Raw genomic sequence first — 14,490 nt, forward strand, 5'->3', positions numbered from 1 at the left:
ATTTAGACGAAAATGAAAGCAAATCATTACGCGGAACTTAGACAAGGTAAAGTCAAGCTAAAAAATACTGTAACTTGTTATTCCATAAGTATAAAAAATCTATTCTGAGCTGCTTTACAGCTCAAAAATCAATAGCTTCTTCTTGTACTTTTGCACAGTCGCCTTTAACCAGTAGCAGTAAAAACAGACCTTCTGCCTCATTTCGAATGGATTATGGAACTCAATTCTAAACTTTAAGGTCTAGAATTTTCTTTCGGAATTCAGTTTCAGTATTTAGTTCCAAAATACAGGTTCAAAAATTAAAACTTAGATTCTGAAACTGATTCCTAATTCTAGATTCTGGAATTGGTGTATAGATTTTGGAACTGAATTTAAGTTTCGAATACGTATCCAGAATTCTGATTCGGGAATTCAACTTCAAAATTCTGGAACAAAATTGAAGATCTGCATTTTGGAACAAAGTTTTAGATATGAGTTCTGGAATCAGAATTTTGGAACAGATTTCTGAACCAGACTTTCCAGAATTCAGGTTCAGTATACAGAACCATGCATGCTGGAATGGCATTCAGAGCTTGCTAAATTCATGAATTGAATTCTTTATCCGGATTCCGAACCTAAATTTAACAAATTCACTCGGAACCTGTCCTAGCGTCCAATTTAAGTTCTTTAATTCAGTTCCTGAATGGCCAGAATTCAGATTCTGGTGTAGATAAATAAACGATGGCAAAAAGTACTGAACACAAATCGGTTATTTTTAGAACCATTGAAATATTCTCAAAGAACCATGCGAAGTTAAGTCATACTTAAGTATAGACTATGGAACCAGTAAACGTTCACACAATCAATCAATCTATACGAACGACTATTGATATACGGAAGTGTAGAAGAAACACGACATTTTATTTATATTCACGTCTTCCAGTTATGTCTCTGTCATTACCCATACACCTTTTTTTAATTCATTTGACACGACGTGACTCGTAACCGTGAAGCTAAAGCTTTATATTTTGTGTAATAAAAATTAAAATGACTAATTAATTTTCATTACTGGAACACTGTTATCCATTTCGAAGGAGAAAAGTCCAGCGAATCCAGGGCAATGGTTCACCATTCGTGTCCTCCTCCATTGGTGCTGTCGACTAAATCATTGTTATAAGGTTTAACTGTCTTATCGTTGTTATTTTTTTCAGAATTGGGAAACGCTGTAAGCTGGATGTAGATGATGGTTTCGCAGACGAGATGCTTGAGATTGGTAAATATGTAGCTCGATTGTCCAGGTGTGCCAGGTAATAATGCGGACTTTTTTTTCAAGAGATATGAAAACAGAAATCAGTCATTTTTTTCTGTAACATTACATTCCACAACAACATTGCTCTTTTGTCAAGTGCAAGTTAGTGTCATATGCATTTAGTGAAGTGAACTTGTGTAAATTTTTTCCAAATAAAAAGAATTTGCGAGAAATCCATTACTAAGGAGTGTATCGAATATAAGCTATCCACATACATTTGTGTTGTACGCATGTATTTGTGATGGTTTTTAATGCTCAGATCACAGCATGCTGTGCGTTTGGCTGTCAGCTTTCGTTTGTTTACTTGTTTGTGCGGTTGAAATTCTGCGTTTTCAAAATGTCGCGCATTGAAAAGGAAGTGAAAATTAAGGTTCTGGACACATGGCTAAGTGAGAAGGGTATTACTTTGTGAAAATTTGCGAAGCGGTTTTGAATTCATCATGCCAGTGTTAAAACCATCATTAATATGTTTGGGGAACACTTGCGAGCTACCAGGAAGAGACAGAAAACCCGGTTTTTCCAATCAGAAAGTGGTATCTCTAATCATGAAGAACAAATCAATGTCAATACTTGATTTGGCCAAAAAAGCAGGAACGAGTGTCGGATTTTTTACATTACCGGAACTATAAATGCAGAAATATATCGATAAGAGTGTCTCCAGAAGATATTGCTAACTTTATACAGGAAGTATAGTACACCTCCACTGTTTTGGCAGGATTTAGCGTCGGCTCACTATGCCAAAACCACTCTCAATTGGTTTGCGGAAAAGGGTATAAATTTCGTTGAGGAAAATATCAATCCACCAAATTGCCCTCAGCTTCGACCCATCGAACGTTACTGGGCAATCGGGAAGAGGGTCTTCAAGAAGACTGGTAAGGCAGTTGGGAACATGCAGTTCAAAAAATTTGGGCTCAAGCGTCTAAAAAATGCGATGCAACACTTGTCCGGAACTTAATAAAGAGCGTTCGATCAAAAGCTCGAAAATCCGTGAAGGAATAACTTAAATTTCATCCGGTTTCCGTTATGCTCAAGCTCAACCTCGTACAATAAAGGAACAATATTGAGTTTGAATAAAATATCGTTTTTTATCATGATTTGAAAGAAAAATTTGTGGATAGCTTATTTTCGATACACTCCTTATGTTTTGAAAATAAAATACTGTTGAATCCCATCAAATTCTTGTTGAAACTTACGGGGAGCATGCGCGACTGTTAAAACAGGTTTAAATCTGTCGCTTTTAGTGTGGAAAACAAAGAAGGGAACAAACACAAAATATTTGAAGATGCGCAATTGTTGAACGAATACAACATCCAAATTCAAAAACAAATGGCGGAGAGATAAAACGCTAACCGCCAAGCCATTTCTGTGAGATGAGATTCATAAGGTGAGAAAATGGGTTCCTCATAAGCTAAATGAAAGACAGCAGAACACGCGAAAAACGGCTAGCAAAATTTTGCTTTCTCGGCATAAAGCAAAGGGTTTTCGGTAATGGATTGTGACGGAAGATGATGAATTGATATATTCTGAGAGTACAGAAAATCATGTGACGGCCCTGACCAACCATTGACATCAACTGCAAAACCTAATCGCTTCAAAAAGGAAGCAATGCTGTACATTTGATGGGATCAAAAATGTGTCTTGTACTTTGAGGAGCTGCTCAAACGATATTGCTGCTCCACAAGACATGAGAGTCAGAATGCTCCACAAGACATGAGAGTCAATTCGTACCACGACAACGTTCACGCACAGGCACTGATAAAAAAAAATAAAAATAGGATTGAGTGAGAAACCCATACGAAAGGCGATCAAGAAGTTCGTTGAAGATAATATCTTTAATGTACTTCCATCCCGGGTTTGAATAAACGTGTAGGTGAAGGCGTTCAAGCAGAAAAATGAGGTTTCAGTGCGGAATGGGGTCAAAAATGTTAGCACTTCGAAGTCAAATATTCGCCGTGCTAAAAACAAAAAACATCAATCAGGCTCAGAGATCAAAAGTTGTACGATGCGATGCTTGCTGGGTACTCGAACTATATAATCATATAATAATAGTTTACGAGAAAGGTAAGTATTGAAACAGTCAGAGACATCGACGTAAAATTTGGAAAAAAAACAGTGGCGTCTCGTCCTCATGTGCACCTCGTGCACTGCACAACCGGTCAAATTGGAGGAATGAATTGCGTTCCCAACCCCATCCAAATTCAATTTTTTTTAGAATCTTGATATTCGATGAAAGCAGGTTGGATCGCACCGAAATTGCGTGTATTTACACGCATCTCATATACATCAGACATAAAATTTCAAGTATTTGTTGTCGCTGTGTTAGTGTTTTCCGTGCACATGAGTTACTGCACAGATTCAAGAAGAGAAATAATTACTCAACTCAGCTCTGAGATTTGTTTAATAAAAAATCCCATTCGAAAGTATATCGTTATCTCATTGTATTGAAAAACAAGCGAAGTGTTACATCTGCTATCATACCACATAAACAGTGCACAACTAGTTAATTTTGTCACGAGACGCCACTGGAAAAAAGCTATGGATTGGCAAGCTTATTGTAGCTACGGTGAAATTTCGAAACCCTTCGCCAAAACTGCTTTGATAAACAGTGAAATCAATGTCATGGAATGTTTACAAAAACGACGTCTATCCATATCCCGGTGCCACAAGGATCCTTCTGTCTTCTGGTCGGATCTTGCGGCTTGCCATTATGCGAAATCAACGGTAGAATTGTATACCACCAAAAATTCCAGTTCGTTTAAAAAATCATTCCAAAAAACAACAAATTGTCCAAAAATTCGACCAATTAAAGAATTTCGGGCATTGACGAAGGCCCATCTCAGGAAATATCTTTCAGCAGTCGAAACCACAGTTTGAAAACGATTGAGAAAAAAGGCTTAACTGTGAAACTGTGAAACCAATAGTCGTGAATGAAAATCAAAGTACAAGATCATACAAGACTACAATCGTACGTTAGTCAAATAGAATCGAAAGATTTTGTTCTATGTGTAAATATTCGAAAAATGACCGATACGCAAATCAAGAGGTTAGCCACAGTACGCACCAGCTTTTCAAGAACCTGGAGAAATTTATTTCAATACGCCCAGAAGCATGCAATTTTTATGCAGTTACTACTTTTAAAAATTTTTCAATTCGTTATCTTTGTACAAATAAGTAGAATTTGCTAATGATGACGCCAGTCACATATACTCAATATCCGAATCTTTACACACAGATTCTAACTCTGCAAACCAAAAGCTACTTGTATTTATAGATGGAGGCGAATACCTTTACTATTTTACCTTTACTTTGAATGAGTGGTGTTTTCCAGCTCATAAGTCGCTTCTTATTACAACGTCGTCGTCTGTGATAGGGAAAGTCCGTAAATCAGCACAGGGTCTTAGACTCGCAGAAGGCTATCATAGTTGGCTGAAGTATCGATATTAAAAATCTGATCACTTTTCGATATAGAAACAAACAAACAGCAATCTGCATAAGATTATTTTTTACCAAACATTTAAGCCCTTGTTCTGAATAACGACGTATTGATTTTTCGATCGAATGTGGTTCTATCGAATCATAGCTACCTTTGATTTTGCTAGCGTTATGGGGAATACAAATGAAATACGAGGGAAAAAACGATACAACGTTATTCAGAATAAGGGCGTTAGGAGACTGCAGCTAATTCACTTCCAACTTGTAAAACAAAAATAAGCCCAACATTTTGAAGATTTACCAAAAACTAAGTTTTATTCAAAATCATATGTTCCTACTAATAACATGGAAAGATATTAAAAGCATACTTTGGTGGTAGATCTTGTGGAGTAAGATGCTTCAGATCACTCGTAAACATTTTACCTTGATCCCAGTTCTGCTTGTAGGTTTCATGAGCAAACAGCCACTCGTTTACGAAGACATTTTTGAATTTCATCGAAGCAGGAGTTCCGATATACAGCCATAGACTAGCTTCTGTCAGAGGCGTTAACGTTGCCACTACGCGATTATCTCCCGCAAGTGTTTCTTCGGTCGACGCCAGAAACTCTTCCGTGTAGATGTTTTGGATCGCCATCGGAGTTTGTGGGGTCACGATGGTCAGATTATGCCACGGGAAAAACATTTTCCAGAAGCTTTTATGCAGATGCCGTGGAGGTTTTTTATCCGAGAGGTCGTGATACACCGCTCGCTTGCCGCTATATTCGTTATCCGCTGAAAACATGAGTCCTTTACTGCGCATATTCTTTGCCATCACGCAGTTGGCGTCGGTGTCGAAGAGTGGGTCCACTTGAACTTTCTCCAAGTCAACGCACGGACAAACACAGGGCTCATAGTCGATAACTTCTTCGGTATACTGAGCTAGTAAGGAAGTGCTCATTAAGAGCACTACTAACAACGAGAACCAGTTATATGACATCGGTATGCAATCAACGGGAGTTGGGAGCTCTTGCTTCACACTATTTGAACGCTGACACTACACTCCAGAACACAACAGTTTTGTTCGTCATGATTTCGTTCGCTAATTACACCGATCTCTAATCGATTGTTCCGGATTAATCCACCGAAGAATGAGTCGATGGGATTTCGATTGATTGGTATATCAGTTACAGTTATCGAAATGAAACCATTTTGTTTGCGAACTGTTCAGTGTAGGTATTTATTTCAGTTTACATACGTCGGTTCAAGTTTAGAACGACATTTGCGATTGACACCCCTCGTCAACTTCCTCCGGAATGTTTACTCAATGTTTCCCGCTGTCTTATCATTTCCTTTTCATCCTTCATCTCTCCGAAGTTCGCACTTCATCATCGCACTTCAAATAGTATTCGGATTTGGCAGCACTGTCTCAGAATTTTAATGAAACTTTGTTTTTTTTTTAATTTCAAAACTGATCTAGACCATTTTTTGAAAAAGGCAAAAGATTATTGTTTCCTTTATTTCAAAGCTGCATAAGCGATGTTGAAAAATAATCGCACAATTTTAAGGGCTATTTCAAAATGAGTATTTGAAATAATTTCATTTCTTCGCTAAAGCTCCAAAAATAACTTTTAGGCAAGAACGACACTTACGTCGTTTGTAATTTGGTCGTGTACATTGGACAGTGTGACAGGTCGTTTTTTTATGGTTGACTTGACACATAAGTCGTTTTTCTTCTGTTTGTTAAGACGTTTTGCGAAAGTCGCTGTGTACATTCGTGTCGTTTTATTACTCGCACTTGTGTGAAAGTCAGTTTTGCTCGAAACATTAGTGATAGCTGGTTTCGCATATCAAGTGGTAAAACTTGACAGTCGATTCGGTTTTAGTGGGTTTTGAGAACTTTCACTTTCGTTTGACGATTGGGAACAAATCAGTTTCTTTCCAAATTAATCGGCGTTTAATAAAGAAAGTCATTTCGCCGAAAGAGTCATTTTACCGAATGACATTTCGCCGAATGAGCCACTTCGCCGAATGTCATTTCGCCGAGAGGGTCATATCGCCGATTCCTGCAATTGTCTTAATATTATAATTGGAATTGATTTAACATGAACACAAATGAATGATAATAAGTTAATGCTCGTTTTGTTGACCTGCAATTGTACTTCTTGAATAAAGATTGATTCATGAACCTCAGAACCCAAAGAAACTTGTTGACTATTAGCGTTTAAGCATCAAAGCAATTGCATAGGTGTATCTATCAAGCAAATGTATGTGGTATTTTCCGTTTATTAAGTGAAAAATATCTAATACGGCTTCGATAAATCGATTTGATTCGTGTGCTGCCCGACCTCGCTACCGCTCGTTCGGACCTAACTAAAGCAAAGAAACCTAGCTTTGAATAGACCGGTCAAACGCCGCTTCCGATGACGAAACGGGTTTCGGCGAAATGACCCGCTCCCTATTAAAACAATCCTAACAAAATGCAATAAAAAACTCGGTTTATTTACTTTGTTTACATTCAAGGATGGCTTTTATCGTATCAAAGAACGTTCACTGGCAACTCTTCAATGATTGAATCAGTGCCATCAAAGAGAAACGGAAATCATCGCAACAACAAAAGCCTGGCATGGCTCATTTAACATAGAATCGACACCAGTGCGAGAGCGAATTTCTCTCGATGACATTTCTGAGAATCAAAGGTTAGCACGCTGCTGTGGGGATCCTCTCTGAAGCAACAAACGGTCGCTTATTCTCGTTTCGCGATCCGATTCTATCTAGGCAGTTGATAATTGCGATAGAATCATTTTACTATTGCCGCTTATTCTAACTATGTGCATATAACCTTTGTATAAGTTGTGTCTATGAAAATGTATGTGAATGCTCCACACAAGGGTTTTGAAATATTGCAACCTAGTATGAGAATCATCAAGTTGAATAATCGATTCGATTTTCTGCGATAATTGTCAACTTGCGATTCTCTCTTGGTAAACTCCACACAGCACCAATCATTATCAGACTGTATTCTTTCTAAGTTTTCGTGACATACTCAGAGTATGAAGTGGAGCGAAGAAATGTAGAAAAATCTCTCGCGGCTCATGTATTGAGAGACTCGAGTTCATGTAGCATCTTCTGTCAAATTTTCGGCAATCACCAACACTGTTTACTTTACTGTCGTAATGAAAATTTTATACAGAAATGGTTATAGTCGATGAAAAATCCTACCAAAAATGTGTTTTGCTAGTCATGTTCACGAAATTTAGTCGAATTTTTAAATAAAATATTGGGAAAATTGCTAATCGAATTCTACTATTCAATTTTCAAACATTCAAAATCGATACCATTTTTGATTTTGATGAAATTTTGTTCCTTACCAATCGTCCATATATTGCAACTTAACTAGAACTTTTTCTCATCCAGTCTTATTATTTTTGCTAATAAGGTTTGTTCGTGACAAAATCTGGACAGAGTGAACTTGGAATAAAAGAAATTCATTAGCTGTTCGTTCAATCCAAGATGTATTTTCTATTCATTTAATTGTGCATCGTTTGTCATCTTGAAACTTATAACAGTGACTTTTATAGAATGCATGAAGAAAATACGAAATTTTGACCACTTCTCTAAAACCAATTCAGCTGTTCATGTCCAAAATTTCCCAAATTTTTCTATAGTTGTAGCTTGTTGTGGATTCGCCTCTGTCGGTAAAACATGGACTCCATTCAAAACATGTTTGGCGTAGTGGCAAGATGCCAAATCATACCAGAATAGCGTGCGAGCGTCATGACTATGTAGGAATGGTAAAAATTGTATCTTTAGGCATTCTTCGCGGTATATCTGCTTGTTTAGCGCTTACTTGGCCATTTCCTTCATCCTGAAAAGCTCCTCTACGTTGTTTTGTTGCATGGCAGTGTAAAAAAGACATTCCGAGAAGTAGCTTAAAGTTTTCAAAACACATTAGTTTCATCGTCCATTATCACACAGGAAAATAGTCGCGATACAACTTACGAGCCCGAGTTTTAGCCGTCACATTCTGTTTATCATTACGGTTCGGTACAGTTTTCACCATGGACAACTTCATACCTTGCGGGTACTTTGAAGTATACACGAAAGTTGGAGAGATTATTATTTTTCTAGCCACAGTACGTACCGAAAGATCTGGTCTTTTCTGCAATTTGTGCTTCGGCATCGCATCCTTCTGATGGTTCCTAAGATCCGGTTTTATTCCATTCCCAGCCTTTCTGGCTGTTGTCAAACGTGTATTGAAACATTTAAGAACGTTAGACAGTGCTCGCAGGAAAGCTAAGATGTTTTGCTAGTTTCCTTACTGAAAGTTCCGGATTTTCATTGTGACCACACATCATTGATTTCTATTTGCTCTTGTTTCGACGCCATTTTCGATCTAAAAAATTCATTTTACTCGTACGTACGTTCTGTCAATCCTGCGAAATGTTTCACGCGTAAATGAAATATTTCCAAAGATATAGGTTTTTAGGGGTGTCCAGATTTTGTAGCGAACAAGCCTTATTCGAAAACTAGCAAAAGAGTATTCTGCAAAATCACCTCACAAATTGAATTCCATTAAATGCTAGGACGATTATGACTTCCAGTTTAGTTTTTTTTCGATAAAAAGACACTAAACAAAATAAAACAGTTTGGACAAGAAAAAACTGTTGTTAGAAAAGCTTGTTCCTCTTAAAAGTTTCTATTTTGCATCTAAATTACCGATCTTGGGAAAAACTTTTATCAGATCCAAAAATAGCGTTTTTTTGTAAATCGACTTTAAATTTTTAAAATCGTTTGTTTTTACAATTTATGACAACATTAAGAATTTTTTCGATATTTTTATTCGAAAATATGACTGATTTTGGGAAAATCTCAACACATTTTTGCGGGATTTATCCTTTTTCGACGTGACGTGAAAAGAGTCAAGGATTTTTTATCAATTTTGAAAAAAAAATGTTTAAAAAAAGTTTGACACTTCTCAAAAGACAGTCTAGACCAAACAAACTATGCAGAGTGGCTTTTTGTGACAAAGTCTACGTATCAAAAAAGATTCATCAAAATCTGAGAGAGTGCTGCCAACGCCGAATACGATTTAGTGCGAAATTCGAAAATAGTGACATAGCCAAATCGTACCAAAATAGCAGTTTTTTAACGTTTTGCATCGAGGCATTGTTTTGAGTTTTGCTAATGTCATCGTTCATACTGTCCTCAGTCACGAATGATTTACTTCGTTTAGCAGAAGTGCATATTGCCTGCCAAATCAGATACTTTGAAGCGAGTTCCGACAGTTTCTACCGATTGAATCGATAATCCACAGCAATAAAAAATTCCCGGTTTGTCGAACAGGCCCAAATCGCATATGTTTAGTATTTTTTAAATATTGCTTTCGTTCACGTTTTAGATAAATATTATTCATTATGGCAAGTGCACATAACAAAGACAGAAATCGTATAAAATCTTGTGAGTTTGAATTAAAACAAGTAGAGTTTGTAGATCATGTTGGTTGATGATCAGATAAACCGACTTCGATGATACCAGTTCCGGAAGCAACTGTAATAGTGGAACCCACTTTGTTTTCTCAGAGATGGTCTAACCAATCTGAGAAGTTTTTCATATTGTAGGTTATACTACTACTACTGTGGGCAAAAAAAAAGTAGTAAGACTTTTGAATTATATTTCGCGCGGAAACCTTATTCGTCGAAATATTCCCTTTCTAGACTTTCAGTGACATCTGTGCCAAGTGTGACGTCAAAATATTCACTAGTCTTCGTCTGTCTTTCTGAAGTATTAAAAGTACAATCCACGATTTTTACAATGAGTGAAATTATTCAACAAAGAAGTTCATTATTCTTTCTTTGTGCGGAATCGAATTTCTGGTGCCGAAACGTTCAGAATGTTCAGAAAGGCTTTCGGTGATAATTGCATATGTTTTTGATTAATACAAATTGTTCAACGTGGGTCAAGAACGCGTTTACGACAAACCACGTCCAGGACAGTCATCAACTGATGATGAACACGTCAATAAAATCAAGGAATTGGTGCTCGAGAATCGATGATTAACAGTCAGAGATCTTACTGGGATCGTTGGAATATCGGAAGGATCAGAAAAAAGTATTTTGAAAGATCATTTGGACCTTAGTAAAGCGAAAGCACGATTCGTTCTAAAATCAATAATTGATTGATTCAACCAATATCGTTGCACAACCACGGTATTCGCCTGATTTAGCTCTGTTTGATTTCTGGCTATTCAGCAAACTCAAACGAAACCGTTTTGAGTCAATTGAAGACATCAAACATGAATCGCTAAGCGCATTGAAGGCTATTCCGGAAATTGACTTTACCAAATGTTTCGAGAATTGGAAAAAACGTTGGCACGAGAGTATTCGGGTTTTGCTTTGAGGGGGACGAAAAAGATTTGGAAGAGTAAATAAAGATTTTTAAAATTATGGACAAAATTTTACTATTGTTTGCCCACAGTAGTACATGGAAAGAAAAATCCCGCGCCTAATAAAGAAAAAGTCGACTTTTTAACTTGATTTTTTTTTATTCTTCAGTATAATGAGTATCCATCTAGAGTACACTTGACCCATCGGTTCCAACATTTTGATGCCCTTTGAAAAAAAAAAAGATTTGTCAAGGTCTTCAAAATAGGCTTCCGTTTCTGCAATCTGAGATCATTCGAACGAAAAAAATTTTCCCAGGAGAAACCTTTTCAGGTTGGGAAATAGATAATAGTCTGTTATGTTTACGTTTCGTCTTTGACTCATCAGTGCATAGCAGTCCACAATAATAGCCGATAATAATAGATAATAGTCGCTGGGGGCCAGGTCTGGAGAGTAAGGGGGATGGTGAAACAATCCGTACCTGTATTGGGTCATCTGTACTGGTATTGGGTCATCTGGAGGGTTGTTCTCAATAAAAATATACATTATTCGAAACTTATCATGTCTTTTCTGTAAGAGGCCCGGGACTTTTCATTACATGTAGTAGTTTATGCACAAACGGACTTGCCATGTGGGTGAGCGCGAAGAATATTTTCGAGAATAATAAAAAATATAAATGGTATGTATTTACCAAAAGAAAAAATGCACAAAAGTAAACGATTGCTACTTAAACTACGTCCAAAGAGTTACTGCATTTACATTAAACAGTTTTTTACCAACGAAATATAATTATTTGCTATCGTACTGTTTTAACAGAAAAAAATCAAATTTGTGAAAAACGAAAGAACGGTTCACGTCAACTAGTTCTTTCGGTAGAATTATCAAGTTTGAACGGTTCTTTGAGATGAACTGTTCATCCTGTTTCTAGCTCTTACTATTACCCAACAAAGGTTGAGAGTTGGTTGGTTCACTGATCGTGTTATCGTTTATTAATTTGTCATCGTTACTTTGTTGCTGTCGTACAAAATGTCGAACAAGAATCATTAACAGAACAATGTTCTGCTATTGCCTTTTATTACATTTTTCTACACATAACATGAAAAAACGGAGAAAGCATACTTTCCCGGGTAATTAACTGACGTGCTGCGTTTGAGGACATCCGTATACACTCCACCTTGTTCCCAATTGTCCTGTAAGTATTCATGTCCGAATAACCACTCCTGTTCTTGTACGTTCTTGAATTTCATCTCATTCGCAGATCCCGCATATTCCCAGAAGCAATATTGGTTCAACGATTCTATCGTTCTTACAACACGATTTTCTGTCCTGAATATTTCTTTCGTCGTAGCCAAATACTCCTCTTCGTAGATGTTTTTAATCACCACTGGAATCTTGTTTTCCGGGCCGGTGTAATTCTGCCACGGATGGAAAATTTTCCAGAAACCCTTATGTTGGTTCCGAATTTTATTGTTTTGTTTTTTCGCTATGTCATGATATACCGCTCGTTTGCCATTATATGCATAAGCGGCTACAAACATCAGCCCTTTACTGTACAAGTTCTGCATCATCACGCAATGTGCATCGCTCTTCATCGTCCAGTCATCTACCACCATTTCAACCAAATCCGTACACGGACATTTACAGTACTCGAAATTAACAGACTCTTCTTTGTAATTCATAGATGACGACAATGTTATACTCATTATGAGTACAACAAATGGGTACCAGGTGGAAAACATGAAGACTCAACGAAAAGGGAACTATTTTTACTAAAGAAACGTTGAAACTGCCTTTAAGAGTCTTCCACAAAAGTTGACGTGCTAATTGTTCCAGTCTTGAATTGATTATTACGGATTAAGATTAACTGTACCAGACTTTAGCATTCATATTTATTTGATTTTTTTTCATTTCACTCCGCAGTCAAAGAATGCAAAAATCCAAAAAAACATGGTCATAATACTACGTTTTCAGCTAAATTTCCACGTAACTTCCACTCAGATCTGGGACAGCGGACTATAGTGAATCGAAAACCATATGATGGGCATAAACCACTATCGACAGCTGGTCACTTTCGTTCCAAAGTGATATCACTGAATGCATTACTCACTCGTGAATGTCGTTCATTCGAGTGACGTCATAGTAATGGAATTTTGTCACCTTAACAGGATGTCGATTGTATGGTTTAGTTTTCACTAGGTACGATGGATTGGTTCAATGCAATGCAGCGATTGTTTCAACATTTAGTAAAATCAACCGAATTTCGGTACAACACGATTGTAGAAAAATCATTGAACTTACCAGCGAGTTGATCTTCCGTAAAATTGGTCTGGGGAAACAAAGAAAACGAAGAAGTTAGATGGTGTAAGCAACGAACACTGCCAAATACTAGATTTATAATTTACCATTCTGAATAGTAACACGAATCGGTGGAGGCAAACAAACGAGCACAAATTATGTCCACGAATCAAATATATTCACTAATTTTGCAAATAAGCAAACCGAACAGATCAAAATGCGAATCGGATTCAGACTTCAGAACAGTTTGACAGAAATGCGATGAATTTAGTACTTGTTTCTTCGTTAAGTTTATCGCTTTGAACGGGGCCTGATACAATCGACGTAACAAATTTATCGTAACTGGGCGGTAACTGTTGCCAGCTCACTGAATTTGCTTAAATAAGCAAAATCTGTACACTAAAAATCATTTCTACCTATTTTTTAGCCGAAATCACTCATTGTCGAGCTCTTCTACCAGCATAGCGTTTTGGCTACCTGGGCAGCCATGGCCACCAGACGGCTACCAATATTGATTCAGTGACGGTAGTCAAATCAAATTTGACCAAACAAAGTCGCCTGTATCGAAGTTAGCCGAGCGTTTCCATCTTCTCACCTTTGCCGAAAATGTCAAAGATTTCAATGTGGAAAAATCCTGGTTGATACGGTTGTATCGTTTGAGTTGTATATCTGGCAGCGGTGAGGCAGTCGGTCACCAGAATGTCTGCCAACCATATTTGTCCAGCTCGCAGCGTTTAGTCAGCCATCTGGCAGCCATGCGTATGCGGGTATATAAGCTAACCAAAATTAGGTCGTTATCTACTCAAAGATCGGTAAAAATGGGAAGCGTGCTTTGTTATGTCATAACACTTGTACTAAACTTACATTTACCTAAATTTTGAGGTCATCACTCGTTACCCAAAATTGGGAAGATGCACTTCAGTTGATTTTGGGTAGGTTTTGACCCAAAATTAGGTAGCGGCTGAGTATAACGTGATGGATTCCGCCTGGATTCAATCCTCAACCCCGCACTTATGGTCAGAAAGTTTTTCTGGCTCGAAGAAGCAAATGACCTTAATGTTAAAACCTCTATAATCGAAACAAAAACTAATCAAAATATGTAACAACTTCCCAGAG

At 37.3% G+C, this 14,490-nt stretch overlaps 1 protein-coding gene across 1 annotated transcript in view; it reads right to left on the reverse strand.

Moving 5' to 3' along the window:
- The window catches only part of LOC131430341 (myosin-2 essential light chain), a 66,472-nt gene extending 52,833 nt beyond the window's left edge, over positions 1-13,639 (reverse strand). The window contains exons 1-2 of the mRNA XM_058595238.1: positions 13,482-13,639; positions 13,378-13,405 (exon numbers count right to left, since the gene is read on the reverse strand). Coding sequence (XP_058451221.1) covers positions 13,378-13,405; positions 13,482-13,484 — 31 coding nt within the window. The 5' untranslated portion in view covers positions 13,485-13,639. The remainder of the gene's footprint in view (positions 1-13,377; positions 13,406-13,481) is intronic.
- Positions 13,640-14,490: the final 851 nt, after the last annotated feature.

The sequence above is a fragment of the Malaya genurostris genome, chromosome 2, assembly GCF_030247185.1.
Source record: "Malaya genurostris strain Urasoe2022 chromosome 2, Malgen_1.1, whole genome shotgun sequence".
NCBI lineage: Eukaryota > Metazoa > Arthropoda > Insecta > Diptera > Culicidae > Malaya > Malaya genurostris.